The sequence below is a fragment of the Dermacentor albipictus genome, chromosome 1 (assembly GCF_038994185.2).
Source record: "Dermacentor albipictus isolate Rhodes 1998 colony chromosome 1, USDA_Dalb.pri_finalv2, whole genome shotgun sequence".
Lineage (NCBI taxonomy): Eukaryota > Metazoa > Arthropoda > Arachnida > Ixodida > Ixodidae > Dermacentor > Dermacentor albipictus.
Window position 1 is genome coordinate 256,674,569 of NC_091821.1, and position 20,418 is coordinate 256,694,986.

General features: G+C 47.6%; 1 protein-coding gene across 1 annotated transcript in view; it reads left to right on the forward strand.

Moving 5' to 3' along the window:
- Nucleotides 1-20,418, forward strand: part of LOC135901737 (high affinity nerve growth factor receptor-like) — a 174,726-nt gene that overhangs the window by 116,475 nt on the left and 37,833 nt on the right. The window contains exons 3-6 of the mRNA XM_065431556.1: nucleotides 1,747-1,887; nucleotides 3,603-3,712; nucleotides 11,384-11,738; nucleotides 14,239-14,400. Coding sequence (XP_065287628.1) covers nucleotides 1,747-1,887; nucleotides 3,603-3,712; nucleotides 11,384-11,738; nucleotides 14,239-14,400 — 768 coding nt within the window. The remainder of the gene's footprint in view (nucleotides 1-1,746; nucleotides 1,888-3,602; nucleotides 3,713-11,383; nucleotides 11,739-14,238; nucleotides 14,401-20,418) is intronic.

Genomic DNA, 20,418 nt, shown 5'->3' on the forward strand with positions numbered 1-20,418 from the left:
TAAGTCAGGTAACAGTCTGGTATCCTTGTTAGAACGGGTGTTGTCTCTACGTTCTGCCAAGCACTCGCCATGATACTCGCCTGTGGCACGCTTACCACTTCGCGTAACCAGCCTCTTACTCAATATCAAAGCACTGCCATCGCGTCAGCAAGACCCGAAACGAGAAGGCGGAATGATTTAATTATAGAGTACTCGTTCTGCTTCTTCCTACACACTAGTGTAGAGGCCTTAAGCTTCTCAGCAGCAAAGCCTGTTCCGCAACTGACGAGTATAGGTAAACGAGGCGGTGCGCCTATTTCGTCACACGTAGTTTTATGCTTCCCAACCTTATCTCTGCGTGGTAGGGTCGACAACTGAACACTCGGTGTCGAAAACGTAGCAGGCACGCCCGTGAAGAGAACCAGAGGGCGAGATGCAGATCACAAGCGTTATCGCCATCTCACTGGGCGTTTACACACCGCGAGAACACTTGTGTAGATCCAAATCGCATCGGCGATGTCGACAAAGGTGCGACGGATCAGGCACCAACCACGTGTGGCACCAACCACGCCGAAGCGGAGCCCTTGTTGCCGGGCGGTTGGACGGCAGCGAAATCGGAAGTCGAATCGTCTCGAGCGGGTCTCTCTCGAGATGCGACCTGCATCCCGCCATCAGCGCTGGCGCAAGCAAACGTCTCATACCGGGCTTTCATTTTCCCTATCAGTCTGGAGCACTATTCGTCGGCTGGGCGCTTACCGGTGTTCTATGGGGCTTTAATTTCGCGCCATTGCTCTGAAAAGTAAAACTAAAATCAAGCACACGCTTCAAATGCACGTTGAAATACAGGAAGCGTGACCGGTACTTAACGCCTGTACAAGCGATCCATGACACGCTTGGCAGAACTCCTCTTGCAGATGACAGGGGCCCTTTTTTGATGGTTCCTTTGCATATGACTATTAGTTTCCTAGAATTCATTCCGCGGAGTGACCAGCCCCAGCGAGAGCCAGGACTTTGATGCAGGTTTCATGCAAGCCAGTAACAAAGGAGAAGTATCACGAAAAAAATGAAAAGGACTGTTAGGAAATACTACCATAGAAGGCCTATGCGCTCAATTGAGACGTTACTTTAAAGAAATTATCAGTTTGTAGTATTTCAATGTACCACGCGTAGTGCAATCATTTATACAAGCTAATTTTTAATGAGGGCGTCAGGCTACCTAGGTGACGTTGTAGTCATTTACGTTTATCAGTCTTAGTCGCCCAGAACTTCCGTTAAACCGCCAGGTTTGCGTTCCGACCAAGCAAGCTCCGATCCGTCGCATGCAACGGGTTGTATAGGCAATGCTGCCATGGATACATATCACTGAAATATGTTTTTTTTTTCAACGCACAACGTTTTTCGCGAGAACTTAGCGAGCCGACGATGCATTGCGGTGTCTTCACTGTTTTCACTCCGCACTTCTTGCAAAAGAAGACAGCGAAAAGCTATAAATTTTGTTAATGTCGGCAAGGCGGTGTACCCTGAACGCAGAGCGCCTCCTTTCGACTGCCGTCGCTGTCGATGTCAATGTGGTTGGACCGCGCGTACGGAAGGTGATAGTGTTCTCGTTTATCGTGTTGCTTGCTGCAAGACGCTGCAGCTGAAGTGCATCTCGAACAAAAAGACACTGTGATAAAACGCGATACACTTTTCTTTTTCTGTTTCTGCGGTGAATGTGCAAACAACTTACGCCGCGTCGACCTCTTTTGTTGTTTTCATCCCGTGCAGAGCTGGACCTATGCGCGCACAACTCGACGCTATGCGGCCTCGAGGCGGGCTGCCACAACGTGAACGGCACCTTCATCTGCCTCTGCACCAGCGACCTCAAGCCCAAGCGGCCCCACGAGCCCTGCAGCAAGGCACCCGTCGGTAGGTAGCGCCACCCAACAGAGATAGCGCCTTACCAGTTCTTGGAGATAGGCGGGAGAATAGCAGACCCGTATAGGTAGCGTGTGCACCTTCCAGAAGGTGGATGGAAACATCGACCGGTCAGCTGCTGAGATAAGCAACAGACGTTTAGAGTATTGGTGGAAACAAAGCAGGGCAAAAATTGATAGGACGAGATTTGTTAAAGCTATACGTAGCAGTACAAGGTATAGATACATGAGGCTATGAAAAATGATTAACTGATACCTGATTAACTCAAGTAGGGTACGTGGCTATTTGTCATCGCCCCGTTTCAAGGGGCATGCCAATAAATAATAATAATAATAATAATAATAATAATAATAATAATAATAATAATAATAATCAGCAGCAGCAGCAGCAGCAGCAACAGCAGCCAACGCTTGCGTGCCAAACGCTGATGTTTCTCTCCATCGGTGAATCCACACTATACACGATGAACAAAGGCGCGTGCCGAGTCTGATTGTCATTGATTGAGTTGTCGACAGGTGAGAGCTGCTGTCCCGCGCTGAGATATGGCCAAACTGCATCTACAAAGTGCGGAAACAGGCACCGCACCATGGATACGTTTTAATGCGATAGCGTTAAGGGCCCCGTCTCGCGGAAAATCCGGCGTCGGCGACGGTGTCGGCGTCAGCGTCCGTGGCCCAGTAAATCATTCCGAACCACGCAGGACCTCCGCGTGGCGCATAGAGGCTACTGACCCAATTAAATTTGTCAAAGTCAAATGCTTCAGAAAATTCGCAAGGTACGACTTGCACACAAACTCCAGACATGATAGCATCTGATTGTAATTTTAATATACGAGAAGACATAAGTCTGTTACGCGGAAACTCAAACACAAGGCCATTTTCCAGCTGCCGTTTAAGGTCTGGCTTAGTATACGAGTGGCGCGGCCCGCTCGGTTCCTCGCAACATCATCAAAAAAAAAAAAGAGAAAGAACCAGAAAGCTCGTCTTCCTGCATAGCGTTCGCCGCCAGCGTTCTCAGGATAACATTACGGCTACATAAGCTGCAGTTGCCGGGAAGCGTGAGAAGCAGGCAGGGATCTTTGAATGCTATCACGGTCCACTCTTAAAGGCGAAGCTTAAGCGTCCGCCCATATTTTTTCTTCTCTAAGCCACATAAAAGTTCACAAGAAGAACAGTGTTGTTGAGGCGGCATCGATCATTGAAGCCGCTTTGAAACACCAGGACTGCAACCTGTAAATGCTAAAGTGTTGTGAAGCATGGGTAACGGGTCTTTAAATAACGCGCATATATGTGCAGCGCCGTCAGCGCTGGTCAGTAAATCTAGCATGCAATTACAGATGACGTAGCGGAGTTCAATTTAAAAACATACAACTAACTTGCTAAACTTGCGGTACCACACGATATAGGAAATGAAGGATGAAACAGCAGGCGCACATCAAAAGCGCGTAAACAAAGGACTCGTAAAACAACAACGACGCCGCTCAGTCGATGTGACAGCGGCATCTGGTTCAGTGCTTGACCGACATACACCTCAGTTTGTGCAAAATACTTGAGAGTTAGTTGACCTATGCCTGCAGAGCACGGAGTTACAGTGCCGCCGCTCTTTGTTGCCCTCTCCGCCCACATCATGTGAAAGCATATGAGCGCAATGCACATTCTCCCTCGCAAACATGCTGCATTCCTTTTTTTTCTCTCTCCCTCCTCCAGCACAGGGAAACGGATACCCCCCGAACGGCCCCAGGCAGCCCCACGCCGCAGGATCCTTCACGCATCACCAGATAGCAGGCATGAATCGCAATTTCACCCCCGTCGCAAAGGTGCGTTCTCACAGTGGCTGGTACTGCTTAGATAATATAGGGTTTTAACCGCGCGGTCGCTACCGTATGCGCAAAAGTACCTGAGCGTGTACGGTTAATCTTTCTGCCCCGGCAAAACGCAGCAGGTGCAAGGCAGGAGATTACCGCATTACCGTATGCTAGGTGATGTGGAAACGTGACAGCGATAAAACCTTGCAATCTTGCAAACATGTCTCGTTGTCACAATGTGCACTAAATTCCCATTTGGCTGCAGCTGCGCCCGCCACAACCATTGGCTCCTTCTTCACATCTTAAAGCTGACTCACATTTAGAGCTCTGTGCCTTTGTTTTAGCACGCTGCTAATGATACAGCGGGCCAGATATGCAGTGCTTGTAGACCGTTGAAAGCGGTTAGCTTGTGGAGCACAATAGAAACGACGCTATCGGCTTCGTCGCCATATAACGCCTTATAAGTGTGTCCGAATGCCTGAATCACTTCAATAGGGGAATGGGCTTGTGGTAACTATTGGCTGTATGGGACAACATCGCACTCATATGAAGCAACGTGTGGCGTTGATCACTGAAAAGCAGTTTCCTTCGACACTGTACACGATCTCTGCGAACCCTGAAGCACCGAGAAGGGGAAACGAGTGTTGGCGTAGTTCCGCGCACTGCGCCTTTTAGCTAATACATGGTCGTGTATCATAAATGAATGAGTATTTTTAAATCTTAGCTACTCAGCTTTAAAAACAAGAAAAGGTGTTCAGCCCCGATTTTAATGTATTAGCAGTTACGAGCCTGAGTGAACTAGGAATGATCGAGTTCATATTCTTTCGTTCACTAATCACGTCGCCTCACTGCTGTGCTTCTTAAAGAAGATTTCGTGCATAGTTACGCCTATTTATTTATTTATTTATTTATTTATTTATTTATTTATTTATTTATTTATTTACGAAACTGCAAGCCCATGAAGGCCCAAGCATGAGTGGTAAAATGACAAAAAAAATAATCATGGAAGCATTCAGGAGAAAACAAACAAAACGCTCACATCTCTGTTACGAAATTAACAGATCAAAAATTAATCAGATCAATTGAGTCATTGCCGTTTAACAATGATATTGGTATAGTGCGTTCCATTCTTCAATACTACGGGGGGAATAGGAAAATTTGAAGGCGTTAGATCTTGTTTGATAATAAGGAGTTAAGGATTTGTAGTGGTGATCTCTGGTTAGTCTTATTGTAGTTAATGGGCGCATATATGGAGCAGGATGGATCGAGGGTTTGTTATTTTTAAGGAGAAACAAATTTAAGTCTTGGAATTTAACGCTATAGTTGAAATTTATGTATACGATGACTGTGCTTGAAATCTGGAGATATGTTCAATGCCTTCAGCCTACAGCTGGCTCACACACAAGCAAGCTAAGAGCTAAAGCCACTGCAATTAACTATGAGGGTGAAAGTGCATGCCTGCACTTTCTAGAAAAGTACATGGGTATTATAACAAGCTTAAATCCCACTCCCCCACACCCTTTTCTTTGCTCGATGCCTCCGCACCTCAACTTAGTAATTATGAGATGGAAGAACCCATTACGCAAAGGGGGAGATAGCTTTTATAGACATGGTGAGGAAAATTAGCCACCGGACTGGATGGCATACCTCCCTTGCTGTTGAAGAAATGTGGCAAACAGGCGCGGCAGGCAATACAGGATACATTTACTGCAATACTGCACAGCGGACTAATACCACAAAGCTGGAGGGTAACCAGGATCGGACTTGTACTGAAGAAGGGCGCAGACAAAGACCTACCCGAGAGTTACAGGCCAATAACAGTGACATCATCTCTAACAGCGACACAGGCTATTTGGTCACATACTCCGATCTCGGCTGCAACACTGGACTGAGGAAGCTAATGTCATGGGAGAACTCCAGAACGGTTTTAGGCCTGGCCGATGTCTGGAGAACAACCTGTTCCTTGTGTATCACTTAATATATATTGCTAGACTTGAGGGCAGAGAGATAGCAATGGCCTTCCCGGACATTTCTCAGGCATATGACTCCATAGAACATGAAGTACTATGAATGAAGCTACAGGAACTTATATGTACTCTGAGAGCATACTCCCCATACTACAACCTGTATATACAGACAACCGTGCAGTAATAAACTGGGATGGGTCCAACACTCGGCCAGTAGAGGTCCGGGAACTACTGAAACAGGGCTGCCCTATGTCTCCAATGCTCTTCATGCTAGTCATCTCTGAAATGGAGAGTCGGCTGGCAGAATACAGCCGAGATTTCGACCTGTCTTAGGTGGAGGAAGGGGCATACCGAAAACGCATTCTGCGAGCTCTGCTGTACGCAGAATTGTGGCACTGGCAGGTAGTGTCTTTGACCTCCAAGCCATATTGGATGTCCGCTCGGAAGGAAGCACATCTCTCGGGCTACGGTTTAATGCGCAGAAGTCAGGTGCATTGCGCTTTAGCACAGATGAGAATCACGCAGGACCACTCCATCTGCGGGGAGACCCCGTTGAATGGGTCGACAGCTACAAGTACCTTGGAGGGAAGATAGCAGCCACCCAGAATTACTTGTTTAGACATGAAGAAGAACTCCGAGGAAGAGCTGTCACCTGTAGGGTATTCCTGGGAAGACTGGCTTTATGGTCTTTCAACAGATTTGAGACCATATGTGCTCTCTGGAAGGCAGTGGCGGTGCCTGGGTTCACCTTCAGTAACTCCGTCACCTGTCTATCATCGTCGACGAGACAAACCCTCGAAACCAGGCAGCGTGAAGTTGGACGTGCAGCTATAGGCGCTCACAGGTTCACACCTAACGATAACGTACGAGGCGACCTTGGTTGTTCCCCATTTGAAGCCCGAGAGGCAGTGGCAAAATTAGCCTACGAGCGTCGACTTGCTGCTTTTCCGGAAGGCAGATGGGCTCGAAAAGCCTTCAAATATGTTCATCTGCGATGCCTCAACACCAAGTGGGTGGCGCGCACGAAAAGGCTCACCCAACGATGCCGAGTATATCCGGTTAGGCTTTCCGCTCCGCTCCAGTCGACCCAGCCGCAGAAACTAAGGAAGCAAGTAGCCGAAGTCGAGCAAGGTTTCTGGCAAGATGCAACACTACAGAAAACGGCAATGTCCATCTCCTCTGCCCAAAAGATGACTATAGAGAAGGAGCCCATATACCATAATTCCAAAGGCAGTGGCCTGTTGAGCAACGCCCGAAGCCGAGTCCTCCGAACACGGTCACTGCGCTCCAAATTCACAGCGGGCCTTGACTCAACCTGCCCCCTGTGCAACAACTCCGAGGAAACAATAAGACATTGTTATGGAGTGTCCTAGGATTCTGCCCCCAGTAGAGACGACACTTGCTAGCCACGGAGCCGCCAGCCCCGGTGGGGTCACGGGCGGCAGCGAAGCGCTGACAATGGCAATGGGCTTTCGCCCGCAGGGACAGGGCCTACAGTGGGAAGCGCTGGAAATGGCTAAGACGACATTGGAATTTTGGTGGCGCTCCAGAGAAACCCATCAGAGGCGGTGAGCCGCCTGTTCACTGAAGTGAACCAACGATTATGAGGACATAAGACGAGCCGCTTCCCCCCCCCCCTTCTTTGTTCGTGTTTTTTTCTCCCTCTCTCCGCTAAGTGGTTGTGCCATTGCCTTTTCTCTTTTGTCTGTTAGTTTTGTGTTTATATGTACTCTGCTTTTTAACTGCATTCTTCTGATGAGTGCCGGATCCGAGCTCTTGTTGATCACCCGATACAAAGGGGAAGGCCGCATAGATCGTCATCATCATCACCATTTTTGGTGAGTCGGTTATACGGTACTTAGAAAAACATATACCTGACTGCTTTCCGCTGAATCATCTCTAGTGCATTAATATTGTGCTTATTACGTAGATCCCCGACATGGCATGCGTATTTCATTTTCGGCCGGATCAGAGTGGGTATGAGTGAAGTTTAGTTTCCGGGAGCGCTTGTTTTAGTTTATGACGCAGAATACGGAGTTTGCGAAATGATGCTGCGCATACATAAGAGATATGAGAATTCCAACTTAGGTTGCTGGTTATTGTCACAGCCAAATATTTGTATTCCTTTACTTCAACGAGAGGATGAGTAGTAAAACTGTAGGTATACTGTAGGTATCTGCATGCATACTGTTTATTCTTAATTCAGCTTCAGGTCTCATTCTTTACACAATTAATAAACGTCATGAAGGTTAGCATTCAAAAGTTCCTGATCCTCTCGGCAAGCAATCTCATGAAACACAATGCAATCGTCTTTAAGTAAATGAATTTGTACAGGTTCAATAATAGCGTTAACAATATCATTAAAAATCAAAGAGTGGTCCCAGTATACGCTACATTGGGGTAGCCAGGAAGTAACTGGCAAAGGACGCGAGTGGTGACCATTAACAGAAACCAGCTGTGCGCCGTTTTCTAAGTAGGCGCAAATCCAGTTTATTACGAAAGAGGGAAGGCCAATGTAATTTAGCTTGAAGATTAACTTTTGATGTGAAACACGGTCAGGAGGAGGTGACTAGTGAGGACTCCTATGTAATCGCCGTGGATTGCGCGTGCAGTCGTTATGATAAACCGAGAAGGCCTCCTCAGTCATGTAAACATATTTTCCTATGTCGTGGAAAGTACAGCAAAAAGGTGTTTCACTGCAAATGTTGTTCGTAACACGGAAAGCATAAGCAAGCATCTTCGAGGGACTGCAGTTTTGTTGAAGCACAAAACACAAGGGCGGTTTCGGCGCATAAACTTTAATTACATTTATCTTTATCCGAATGACTAATGCGGTGGCCAGTAAGCTAATAAAACAACAGAGTAACTAAGCGGGCAGACTTTCATGTGCATTTACTTTTGAGTGTTCTCGCTGCTTATACGTGTCCGGGGATTATCATTCTCCTGCATGTTCAGAAGACCCGACTGCTGCGGAGAGACAGCGAAAACAACAGAGATATTTTTAATGGCACTGAAAACAGTATTACCGATTGCTCTCGCATGACGACTGTCATGACGGATTGCACAGTACTGACGTGGTAAGAGATATCTGCTATTACGAGAAAAAAGAAGAACCAGATCGTAAGGCCGTTGTGAATCTTCACCTTGGTTTTGTTTGTTTGAAGTGCGTGCTTGCTTGTCTTCTCTGGGGTTATCTTTGCGTTTGTGTATCTGTTGCCTTGCAATGTGGTGCTGTTGGCTCGCACCCGAGCCCCTTCCGGAAAACGCCTGCTTCGGGAAGGCGGTGGCCGGACGCGGTTCGGCGAAAAGGGGAGCGCCAGGGGTTCTCGCGCGCTGGTTCGGGCGAGCGCCATAAATCGCGCAGCACGCCGCTGTAGCGGCATCTGGACAAGGAAGTCTTCGGGAAATGTTTTGGTCGGGCCGAGGCGACGCGGCCGGCTCGGATGGTTTGAGTGGCGGCCACCGCCGGTGTGAGCTGCGCACCCCGGACACGCGGTCCCGCGGCTGGGGGGTGAGAATGCGCGCGGCTGAGCGGGCAGATGGGGCTGAGACTTGAGAGACGACGGACCGATCTCGTCAGGTGCCCGATCGGAGCGACGGACTGCCTCGAGGCCCTTGATCAGCCGCATTCGTTAATGTGAACTCGCTTTCCTTGTTTACTATATACTCAGTGTAATCCCCCGCTGATGTCTGTCTATCAATAAATTCAGTTCAAATTATTGACATCCAGCATCTTTAGTCCCGGAATACCGAAGCAGATAAGAGTGCAGCAACTTAGGAAAAGCCGATAGCGAACGAAAACACCAAGAAAGAAGAACCCGGCGGAGGAAGGAAAACTTACTCACATGTACGTGCAATCAGGGTGTAGACGAGCCATATGTAAAAATACTGAAAAATATCTATAGCGGCTCCACAGCCACCGTAGTCCTCCATAAAGAAAGCAACAAAATCCCAATAAAGAAAGGCGTCAGGCAGGGAGATACGATCTCTCCAATGCTATTCACAGCGTGTTTACAGGAGGTATTCAGAGACCTGGATTGGGAAGAAATGGGGATAAAAGTTAATGGAGAATACCTTAGTAACTTGCGATTCGCTGATGATATTGCCTTGCTTAGTAACTCAGGGGACCAACTGCAATGCATGCTCACTGACCTGGAGAGGCAAAGTAGAAGAGTGGGTCTAAAAATTAATCTGCAGAAAACTAAAGTAATGTTTAACAGTCTCGGAAGAGAACAGCAGTTTACAATAGGCAGCGAGGCACTGGAAGTCGTAAGGGAATACATACACTTAGGGCAGGTAGTGACTGCGGATCCGGATCATGAGACAGAAATAATCAGAAGAATAAGAATGGGCTGGGGTGCGTTTGGCAGGCATTCTCAGATCATGAACAGCAGGTTGCCATTATCCCTCAAGAGAAAAGTGTATAATAGCTGTGTCTTACCAGTACTCACCTACGGGGCAGAAACCTGGAGGCTTACGAAAAGGGTTCTACTCAAATTGAGGACGACGCAACGAGCTATGGAAAGAAGAATGATAGGTGTAACGTTAAGGGATAAGAAAAGAGCAGATTGGGTGAGGGAACAAACGCGAGTTAATGACATCTTAGTTGAAATCAAGAAAAAGAAATGGGCATGGGCAGGACATGTAATGAGGAGGGAAGATAACCGGTGGTCATTAAGGGTTACGGACTGGATTCCAAGGGAAGGGAAGCGTAGCAGGGGACGGCAGAAAGTTAGGTGGGCGGATGAGATTAAGAAGTTTGCAGGGACGGCATGGCCACAATTAGTACATGACCGGGGTTGTTGGAGAAATATGGGAGAGGCCTTTGCCCTGCAGTGGGCGTAACCAGGCTGATGATGATGACGTGCAATCGGATATCGCTTCATCGGAGAACCCACCTACTTACTTACATCGGAGTACTTACTGCCATCAGGTTAAAATAAGGCCCCGTGTAAATTATCACCAGCAATAACGTTTTGTTTGCGCTTTCGATCGAAAGTGTTGCATCATTTGCGAATAATAATTCTCCCAGATAGCGAAAACAGCCATTTTCCGCATTTACTTAGCACGTCGTCTCCTAACCGAGAAAAAAAAAAGAAAAAAGACCAGACGGCGCTCAGTCATGACGTGTTCAAAGATGGCAGAGTCAGTGCGCCGCGGCGCTATACGCAATGCGCCTTTTCTCATTAATCTTAACAGCTCCTCTTTTCCCGCATATTTTTTTCGATACCCCGAATTCGCAGCACTAGGGACAGGCCGGTCTGACCATGATGGGCATGGTCACAACAACAACACATAACAACAACAACAACAACAACAACAACAACAACAATAATAATGATAATAATAATAATAATAATAATAATAATAATAATAATAATAATAATAATAATAATAATAATAATAATTTGCTGCCACCTCCAAACGCCCGAGGGGCCGTTATTTTGTGACGAAGCCATTTCATTTTCCATTCTTGTCATCCGTGGCGCCGAATGGCCGACAGTGACGATAACGGCGGCTCGTCGAGTCACTGGGCGAAAAGGAAGGAAACTGAAATGGGTGACTGCAAAGTACGGCCCCCAGATTATAGTCCAAATCGTGCGACACTGCAAGGTGTCGGAAACATGCGCGTACCCGTAAGCTTGAAGCTCGCAGCGCCCCGTGGCGGAACACGAATCGGCCTCCAAGCGCAGCAGTTGTTCGCGTTCACCCGCAGGAGCCGCAGCCGGCGGGCAGCGGCGGCGGTTCGGCCGAGCCGTGGCGTCCGGCCGCGGCGGGCCCCGGGCCCGCCCCCCTGCTGACGGGGCTGCTCGCCGTGCTGGGCACGCTGGCGCTGGCGGGCCTCGTGGTGGCCGTGCTCGTGCGGCGGCAACGGCGGCGGCGGGCAGCACGGCGCGCGGCCACCGGCTCTCTGCACAAGTGCATGCAGCAGTACGTGACAAACCCCACCTACTACTCGTCGGCTCCGGAGACGCCGCTGCGAAAGGTGCTTCACGACGTCGAGATATCGGCCGACTGCATCCGCTTCGTTGAGGAGATCGGCGAAGGGTGCTTCGGAAAGGTCCACAAGGGTACGCACGACTTCCTCAATTCCTCTGTGCTTCACCTGCTCTGTCACCTTACGGGAGAAAGAAAAAAAATAGGGCACAAGCTCCTCGTTGGGGAATTGCCGTATACAGTGCGTTGCATTCTTTGCAGTCATTACTTATGATGCCTATACTTTGCCCTTGAAACAAACACTGCCGTATTTTAAGAGATAAGCAACTGCAAAATAAAAAAAAAATCGCGCACACTATGACGCTCTCCTCAGTAAACTCTTTTTTTTTTTGCTACGAATTCTGCGTTTGATAAATGAAAAAAAAATATATATTGTTGTAGTGCTTTTCTGATCGCATAATTTACCGGCCGACGCGCTCGCCTTCGTTTTAACGTGTCCTCCTCGGAAGCTTCTCCCCGTTGTCGCAGACGTAATTCTCTGGTTGCTTGCGCTGTCCGCGCGTTCCTTGTCCGCGCAAACTCTCGCGTGCGTTCTAACTGCGCCTCGGTAAGGCCGGATCGAAACGCGCCGGGCGTCTCAACCCGCTGGCTTTCCCGCGAGGAATTCATAAGGGTGTTCTATGCCACTTGTCGGTGCATGCCTCCGTACGTGGCGAATGGTTTCAATATCGGCCCTCTCCATTTAGACATCGTATGTTCAAATACTGCCGTTGCAAAATTTTAATGGTATTTATTTATTTATTTATTTATTTATTTATTTATTTATTTATTTATTTATTTATTTATTTACTTACTTACTTACTTATTTATTTATAAAGGAGTACACTGTTTAAAATGATGAGTTTAAAAGGTCACGAAGCCGCTTGAAGCCAGAAGGACGAAGTCTAGGCAAATATATGTCTAAACCATCACTCCCATGCTGGCTGAAAACATTTCGCGTCGGAGGTTCGAGCGCCACGAGTAGGTGGCGGTAAGCGCACGGAAGCCTTAGAGTAGGCAGAATATACATTAACTCTAACAAGTTTGTAGAACAATATAGATAGAGAAGGCCTAAGGAAGCAAAAGAAGATTTAGGAGATGTATAAAAAAATGCTGGAATGAAAATCACGTATAGCATACCTGAATAAATCAAGCAGGCTAGGTGACTGTTTGTCACCGCCCCGTTTCAAAAGCGATGCAAATAAATCATCATCATTGTGCATTCACCTGTTCAAGCCTAGATGGTGGTACGGGCTTCTGGGGACACGAAACGTAAGGACGAACGGAACGGAGCAGGAAATGACCCCAGGCACCTAGCCAAAGAATGCTACGCATTAACAGGAAGTGTACACTGCACGGTCGTGACAGTTATTCTTAGTCCTCCTACAGGATTGCGCAAGAAAAATGTGAAGAAAGTGTGATTTCACATCTCATAATAGACGTCGTGGGAGCGTTTGGGCTAGATTCAGTGCGCAATAAATTTAAAATATGTCCACAATAAAAAAGAATTGAGCATATGCATCGAAAAACTGAGAGCATGCGCATTTTATTATAGTCGTCGGCACACTCTGACGCGTTCATATCGATCCAGTTATTGAAGTAATGGGTTCACTTACTTGCGTTTGAATCTCTCCTACCGAAATGTCCGCAGAGCATATGATATAAGAAGAACAACATAGGAGAGGCCACTTCGTGACTATGAAAAGCTAGCATAGAAATGCTGCATACACAGAGGACGTCCGAATTTGCAGCGATAAGAAGCATTATTAGTGCAATGTGTGTAACATGTGTCAGTTTCCCACTCACTCGGTTCACTAGGCTACAGAAGCGATATTCGTGGTCCACAATTGTCGATAGTTGCGCCCTCTTTGCGACCCCTTCCCTCCTGTGGCTTTTCACGCCGCCATTATTATTTCCTATCGCGCGTATGCTACTCATTCGAAGTTGAAACTGAGCCATGTAATGCGAAGTCCATTTGGCAGTCCACTATTTGCCGCGCACCCCTCGACCGTGACTATTTTCCAGCGGTCGTTGTTGTGATCGCTCAGAACAAGCTTTTTAGCGTGTTTTTAGGATAACACCGCGTAATAAGAAGCAGTATCGAAATTCGGTACATCGTCTGTTAACTGTAGTGCTGTGTACTTATACTATGCTCTGTGATGCCACACGACAGCGAGAGTCAAGTAAGTAAACAACCAAACAACCAGCCCAGTTCATCGCATCGCACTTATGAGCAGGTCCTTGTGGCACATCGCTTTCCGAACTGCTGCTCAAGGGCCACGCCCACGTGTTTCTCCGATTGTGCGTGAACTGGAAGCGCACAGTTACACCGAGTGCGAGGAAGGAAGCGCGGAGTGACAGCCTAGCGACGCTGCGCCGCTCGCGGTGGTTCGCGCAGCGAGGCGGCGAAGTGCTTGTCGTGGACACTCGCCGTCTCGTTCGAGGCGGGCAGTTGGACTACTTTGAGGCAGAGGAGGAAACTAGGCGGCGAGAAAGATTGTGAGGGTGAGAACGAAGGAAGGGACGAGTCAAGTAGCAGCGGCCAAGCGGCACGAGGTGCCTCAGCGCATGCCTAACCAGCCTTGCTTCGTGCAGCGGTGTACACGCACTCTGACGGCAGCGAGGAGGACGTGGCCGTGAAAGTGCTCAAGGAAAGCGTGTCCAATGAGGCGCAGGCGGACTTCGAGCGGGAGGTGCAGATTATGTCCAGCTTCAAGCACGAGAACATCCTCAAGCTGCTTGGCGTCGTGTTTAAAGGTAAGCTGCTCACAACAGTCTCGCAATTTGACAGGAGCGAACTCTGTGGTCACGCGGACGATTTTTTTTTGTCTTCTTTTACTTTCGTCACTGGTTCCGGCAAGGCATGCTAATAAGGAAGAGGCAGCTTTGTCTATCTACCTTTCTTTAACGGATTAATTGTTTGAACAGACAGTGTTACAACGCAATTGTGAAAAATTATCCACTGAAATTCTATCCGCATCCCCTCTGCCAAACACTTTCCGACGTACCCATACGAGGCATTTAGAATCCCGTTGTATACCTTGAATTGTTCACCGGCTGGCCTTATGTGGTTTCCGAAAAGGCACGCAGTGCGAACCATTTTACCTCTGTTCTGACCCGAGCAAACTACGCACGTTTCTAGAGATCTTCATTCCGGCTACACTTACCTAACAATCCACGGACCCAGGCAAAGCGCGCCTTACACCTCTTTTCGTGGCTTCTCCACAAGTGTCAAAGCGCGCTACGGCCTTGTTGACAACGCCGAACTCGCGTATATTAGCAAGGCGGCCGACAGTAAAGCCTGTATAATGCCTGCCGGAGTAGACTGTTTACAACTTCGACGGAATTTCCCAGTGAAAACGGAAAACTAAAGGGGGATAAAAAAAAAGGAAGCTCCTGACTCGTGAACGAAGTTTTTACAACCTCCAGGGAGGAAGTTCTCCACCCTTTCTCTTCTTCCTGTCCACCCAAGTTCGCGCTTCGTTTGGCAGTTGCCTGCTGCGCACAGCGCGATGAAGCTTTTCTACGACTACTCGGATGGACACATCGCGTCATCCGTGACAAGTAATGTGCCTTTCCACATACTGGCTCTATTATTATCTTGCATTGAACCATGTCAGGCTGCATTATTTTCTAGTGTATGCATTGCACTGGCTCTGTGCTGTCCCGTATACGCATGCACGTCGTATGATCAATCTATAAACGTTGCCTTCGCCACCTAAACGACCTCCCTACAGCGTACCGAAACTGTATCAATAAACAAGCTATGAATGAAATAAATGTGATGTTTGTGACGATTAAGTATAGAAATGCTAAAGCGACTAAGAGGTCTAGTGGAAATAAGATGAGGTGAAAACGCGATGTAATTGTGACTTTGCGATAAAAAGCGCCACAATGAGTTTCAATGCGGAGTGTCGATGCAGTAGCACTGACATTCTCCGCCCGTTTAAACACAAAGTAAAGTATTCTGTTCATTAGCTGTGCAGAAGACGTTTTCCTTAGATGCAAGGCACATTGTGGGCATGTTTAGCGCAGAAGCGTACGCATCTGGGCTGGTTGGTTCCTGACTTGAGCGCAAACAGCGCAAAATAACAGGACGTTAGAAAGGGACAGACGACGATGTTAAAGAACTGCTCCGTTGTCTGTCCTTTTCTCACGTCGCGTTAGTTTGCGCTGTTTTCACTCTGGTCATGTTTAGTACGTCACAAAAATATGCGACTTTCGACATAGGAAAATCACATCCTACTGTCTGAAGGCCCTTAGCTTCCACTTCAGAATAGGCCGCGAGAGAGCCAACTACCGCTGACACGCGCTCACCTCCGCCTCTTGTCTTCTTTCATTTATTCTTCTTCCGCTGATTTCAAGGGCGTGACACGAGGCCTTCGAGCTAAATTTGAGAAACGAGCGACGCTTTATGCTTGCGCAGAAACCTGCTAAGTCTCTGCGACTACCGCGTGGGCCTGATTATCGCGCTCTAAGCGCTCACACACGAAAGTAACGCGAATTTAACGGCCGTCCGATTAAAAGGCGCTGCAGATATGCTACACAGTGCGCCACGCTATTTGCTAGACGTCGCGACTATAGCGTCGTAAGGAGTTCTCTTGAAGGAAGAATAAACGAAACCAGGGCGTGGGTGAAACAAACGCCTGATAAAGTCTCCGCGCCGAAGACGTTTCCTCGACATCCGAAAGACCGGCGCTCGCGCATCGCAAACCTTGGCTCAGGCAGGACGAAGAAGAAATAAAGAAAAGCTGATTGCTCGCAGTTTTTATCCTTGCACGCGCGGGATTGTGCGTGTGCCTGCAAAAGAAAACAAGAGAGAAGCGTAAAACGGGAATGGTTAGATTTTTTTTTTTCAGGCGTTTCCTATTTTACGTGTTTCGCGCTTTCGCAAAATTGCTGACATTTTCCCCTTTTTTTTCATTTTCTTTTGGGTCCTCAGACAACCTCTTTTCTTGGCGTGCCTCCCCTATAGCGAAGCACCTGGTGTCTTGGTTTGCGCTCTCCTCAGTCTAACTAATTCGCTTTAACGAACTCCTTCGTTTCATCGACTGTCTTTTCTGCTCCCTCCCTCTATCTCAGCCCTCCCCCTCAACCCCGCCCCCGGCTCAGTTATGTAATTCTGAAGGCTAATCAGAGGCACCTGCACAGTCTTTTATTTCCTTTCTCCTTTCTCTCTCTCTCTCTTTTTTTTTTTCTCCTGAAGCAGCATTAGAGCGGCTGACCCTCCTAGGCAAATGTGTTCCCATGGGAGCTCTAACGAGCACTGACAAGCAAGTTGGTAGGCAAGAATGGAAGCCACAATGTGGAGAAAAAGGAACAAGTGGCCCACGTGACTAGAAGCGCAACGATGTCTGTGCCCAGCACATCGTGAAGAGCTGTGCCGCCCTCGCGCAAGCGCAGTGTGCTTCTCCTTGTTCTGGCGCAGCGGTAGGAAAATTGGTAGAAAATTATGCTCACAGCCCTTCGGCTAATCCCTTGGAGACAACCTCGAGGCGAGAAAAGAAAAACACCTTTTTTTTTAATACGAGCCGCGTTTAAGATTACGGCAGGGAAGAAATTACGCCTAAAAAGCACTTCGCACAGGCGAAAAGTGCCACGTGGAGCGGCTACGTCCTGAGTGGTGCTCTTACATTGGTGCCGGCTGACTGAAATCCGGCTCCAAGGTGCACCTGTGCCAGTATACCTCCTCCAGCAGTGTTTACTCCTCTTCCTTGTCATTTTTTTTACTTCTTTGTTTCTGCCTTTCTTTCTTTAGCGCAATGACAAAGCTGGCGACCTAGTACTCTGGACTGTCAACAAGACAGACGAAACACTAGGCGAGTTCGAAATTTAAGCGGCGAGGCAATCGACTGCAGGTTCTGTAGTGATCGGCGCGTAAGGCAAGTATAGGGTAGCAAACAGAAAGGCAGTCAAAAAGGCTTCGTCGCCTCGCGGATGTGTATAATGGTCTCCAACGTTCTTTCTTTTGTCGAACTGAGCGCGATCATCAGGGTCCGTAAGAGCAGCCGGAATATTTTGCACTTCAGGGGACTCCTTAATAATTGCTACATGAACCAGACATCGAAGAACGGCTGCTGTTGAAATTTTTAATATAGGTTTTTATTTATTTATTTATTTATTTATTTATTTATTTATTTATTTATTTATTACAGACAGACCAGCAAAGGAGAAATTAATTACATTACATATTTTTTGCATAACAAGCAAGAATATTAATGGCGAAGACACCATAGCTCCAAAATACAAAAACAAAAACTAACGTAAGAAGAACGTAAGAAGAAGAGCGGGGAAAAGTTTTTAATTGTCTTTCAAAATATTTGTCTGGCAAACTCCGCACTTCATCCGGTAATTTGTATCATTCGTCAATCGTTCGGGGAAAATTTCGAACACATCTTCGTTTCCGAGAAATATATGGAGACGGCGTTTAACTGCTGCGATGGCGTGTACTATCTTTTTTATTGTTATTTTTTTTTCTTTTAGTGTTCGCAGTTTTGCATATGGTGGAAGGGAGGCTTCAACTCCACCGCAATTTCGAGAATGCAGGAAAGTTAATCTCGCAAGGTTACGGTTTACTTAAGCAGATTTCATCTCCTTTGAAGACATCAAAGTAGACGAGGAGTGTTGGCTCGCGTATACAAGCAAGCAACGCGCCTCTTTTCAGATGTGAGCACCATCTTTAAACATTAATGGGCCCTGCATAACTGCTGCTCATTGAAGTTAAATTTTAGAGTCTAAGCTTAAGTTTAGGTTTAGAGTCTAAGTTTAAGTTCAGCATCTTTCTTTTTTCTTTAGAATTAGGGGTCTTTTAAGTCTACGGTTGGTGCGACCTCGATTTCATCGCGCTGACGAAGCGGAGTGTCTCAGTTCAGCCTTGCGGAACTCCCTATAATTGGAGCATGTGAAATACGGGAGCCGTTCTATCGGGGATGCTTTGAGCAAAGCGGCGAGCTTGATGCGAGTTTCACGCACTGCACAAGGACACTAATCACTCACGTATTTACCAGCCCATCAAGACGGCTTATTCAAATAGAATGCCCGTAATCAGTCCCGAGTGCGCCCCGAAATAGTTTCCCGGGTGTTCAAACGCGCGACGCTACGAAGGCGTCGTGGCTCGGCGAGTTTTGATTGCTTTGGCGCGCCCAAATTCGAATCGCGGCATCACTATAGGGGCGCGCGTTACGCGCCTTGCGCATGCGCTCCTCGCTGCCTCGTCCCGGCCAGTGGCGAGCTGTTATCTGCCGCCAGAGGCGCGTCCAGCCTCGCGCGGCTGAAGCTTTTGCGAGGTGCCACCAGGCTTGACCGTCAGAGCAGCGGGCTTCCTGAAAACGTCTGAAATTACTTTGCGACTCGGCGCCCGTCGGAAAAATGCCTCGACGAAAGCCGTCGCCCAGCCGGGGGAGGGGGGGGGGGGGGGGGATGATCTCTTCCACGCAGATAACGGAGACCGTGCGCCGCTGACCGCGTCTTCTGTGTGCGCGGGTCCTCTTTGTCCGCTCAGTTTGTGCTTTGACGCATCCCGTCAGCCGAAATGAGATAAGCCGCAGCATCGGCTAGCACAGCGTTACGGAGGAAGCTGGGAGCACTTCTGAGGCACGCACACCATGAGCTCAGAGTTTTACAAAGGCCACTTGCGAAGTTAATTAGTACATATTGTCTAACGACGTGTTAATTATTATTTTATGCAGTCTGTAGAGTTCCTCTCATTGGCTAGAGGGATCCTGATAAAACGGCTCACATATATCACATGCCCTACTTAGAGGGATTGTCGGAAGCTCCAGCTCGAACACTGCATAATTTATGCAAACGTATGTTTTTTATGTGGAGTTGATTAGAACACTTTCTAATACTTGAAGGTTGATGCGGCTGTGATATTATTAACGCTAAAGGTAAAGCAAAAGGAACTTCTTTCTAGTCATCAGCAAAGGCAGCGTTTTTTCAACACATCGCCATATCGTGATGACTGCACTGCGATGAAACTCTAATTCATTCTTTTCGTATATGAAGCATTAAGTATATAAAAGGGATAGTCGGGGGGGGGGGGGGGTCATCTTGGAGTCGGCAGATGAAAACACATTGTGCGACGAAAATTGGATGAACCAGTGTATAGTGCCTGTGACAGGCTGGCCGACCTTTCGTTAGGTAAACGTACCTGTCAAAAGCGGCCACTGACAAAGATTGGTTCACCTATCCCAATGTTGGCCAGGTTGTCCAAGACACTTTACCCTGGTTCATCGCATTTTTATCACAATCCTGAAAAGGGAAACGGGTTACCAGCCGGCAGCAAGATCCTTTGGAGTTAAGGCTAGCTTCGAGAGTCTGCCAGAATTAAAGATCTGGCTACGCTACTCTCAGTATACACAATCTTCAGTCACTAGAGAACAGCGGTGTGGGAATTGACAATAATAAAAACAAGTGCAACGTTAGCACAAAAAGCAACAGTGGTTCCCGATCTGAACAGCGTCTGAACCGCATATCCTCATCTGACCAGCAGGTGATACCGGTGGCGAGAAAGTGTAATTTGAATTGTTTTAACCCCTATTCCTTCTATTTCACTGTGCATGACGTTCTCGAATGCTTTGGTGAAATATAGAATTACGCATATATTTAACATTTGTCCAACGCATTTCGAAATTCGAACACCGCAGGATCCAGCTAGGTCACAGTGTTTTTCTAGACCCACATTGACAAAGAGTTAAAATAACGTTACTGCTTAACATATCGAATATGTATGCCGCTACTCGTTCCCTCATTGTACAATGCAAGCACTTCATA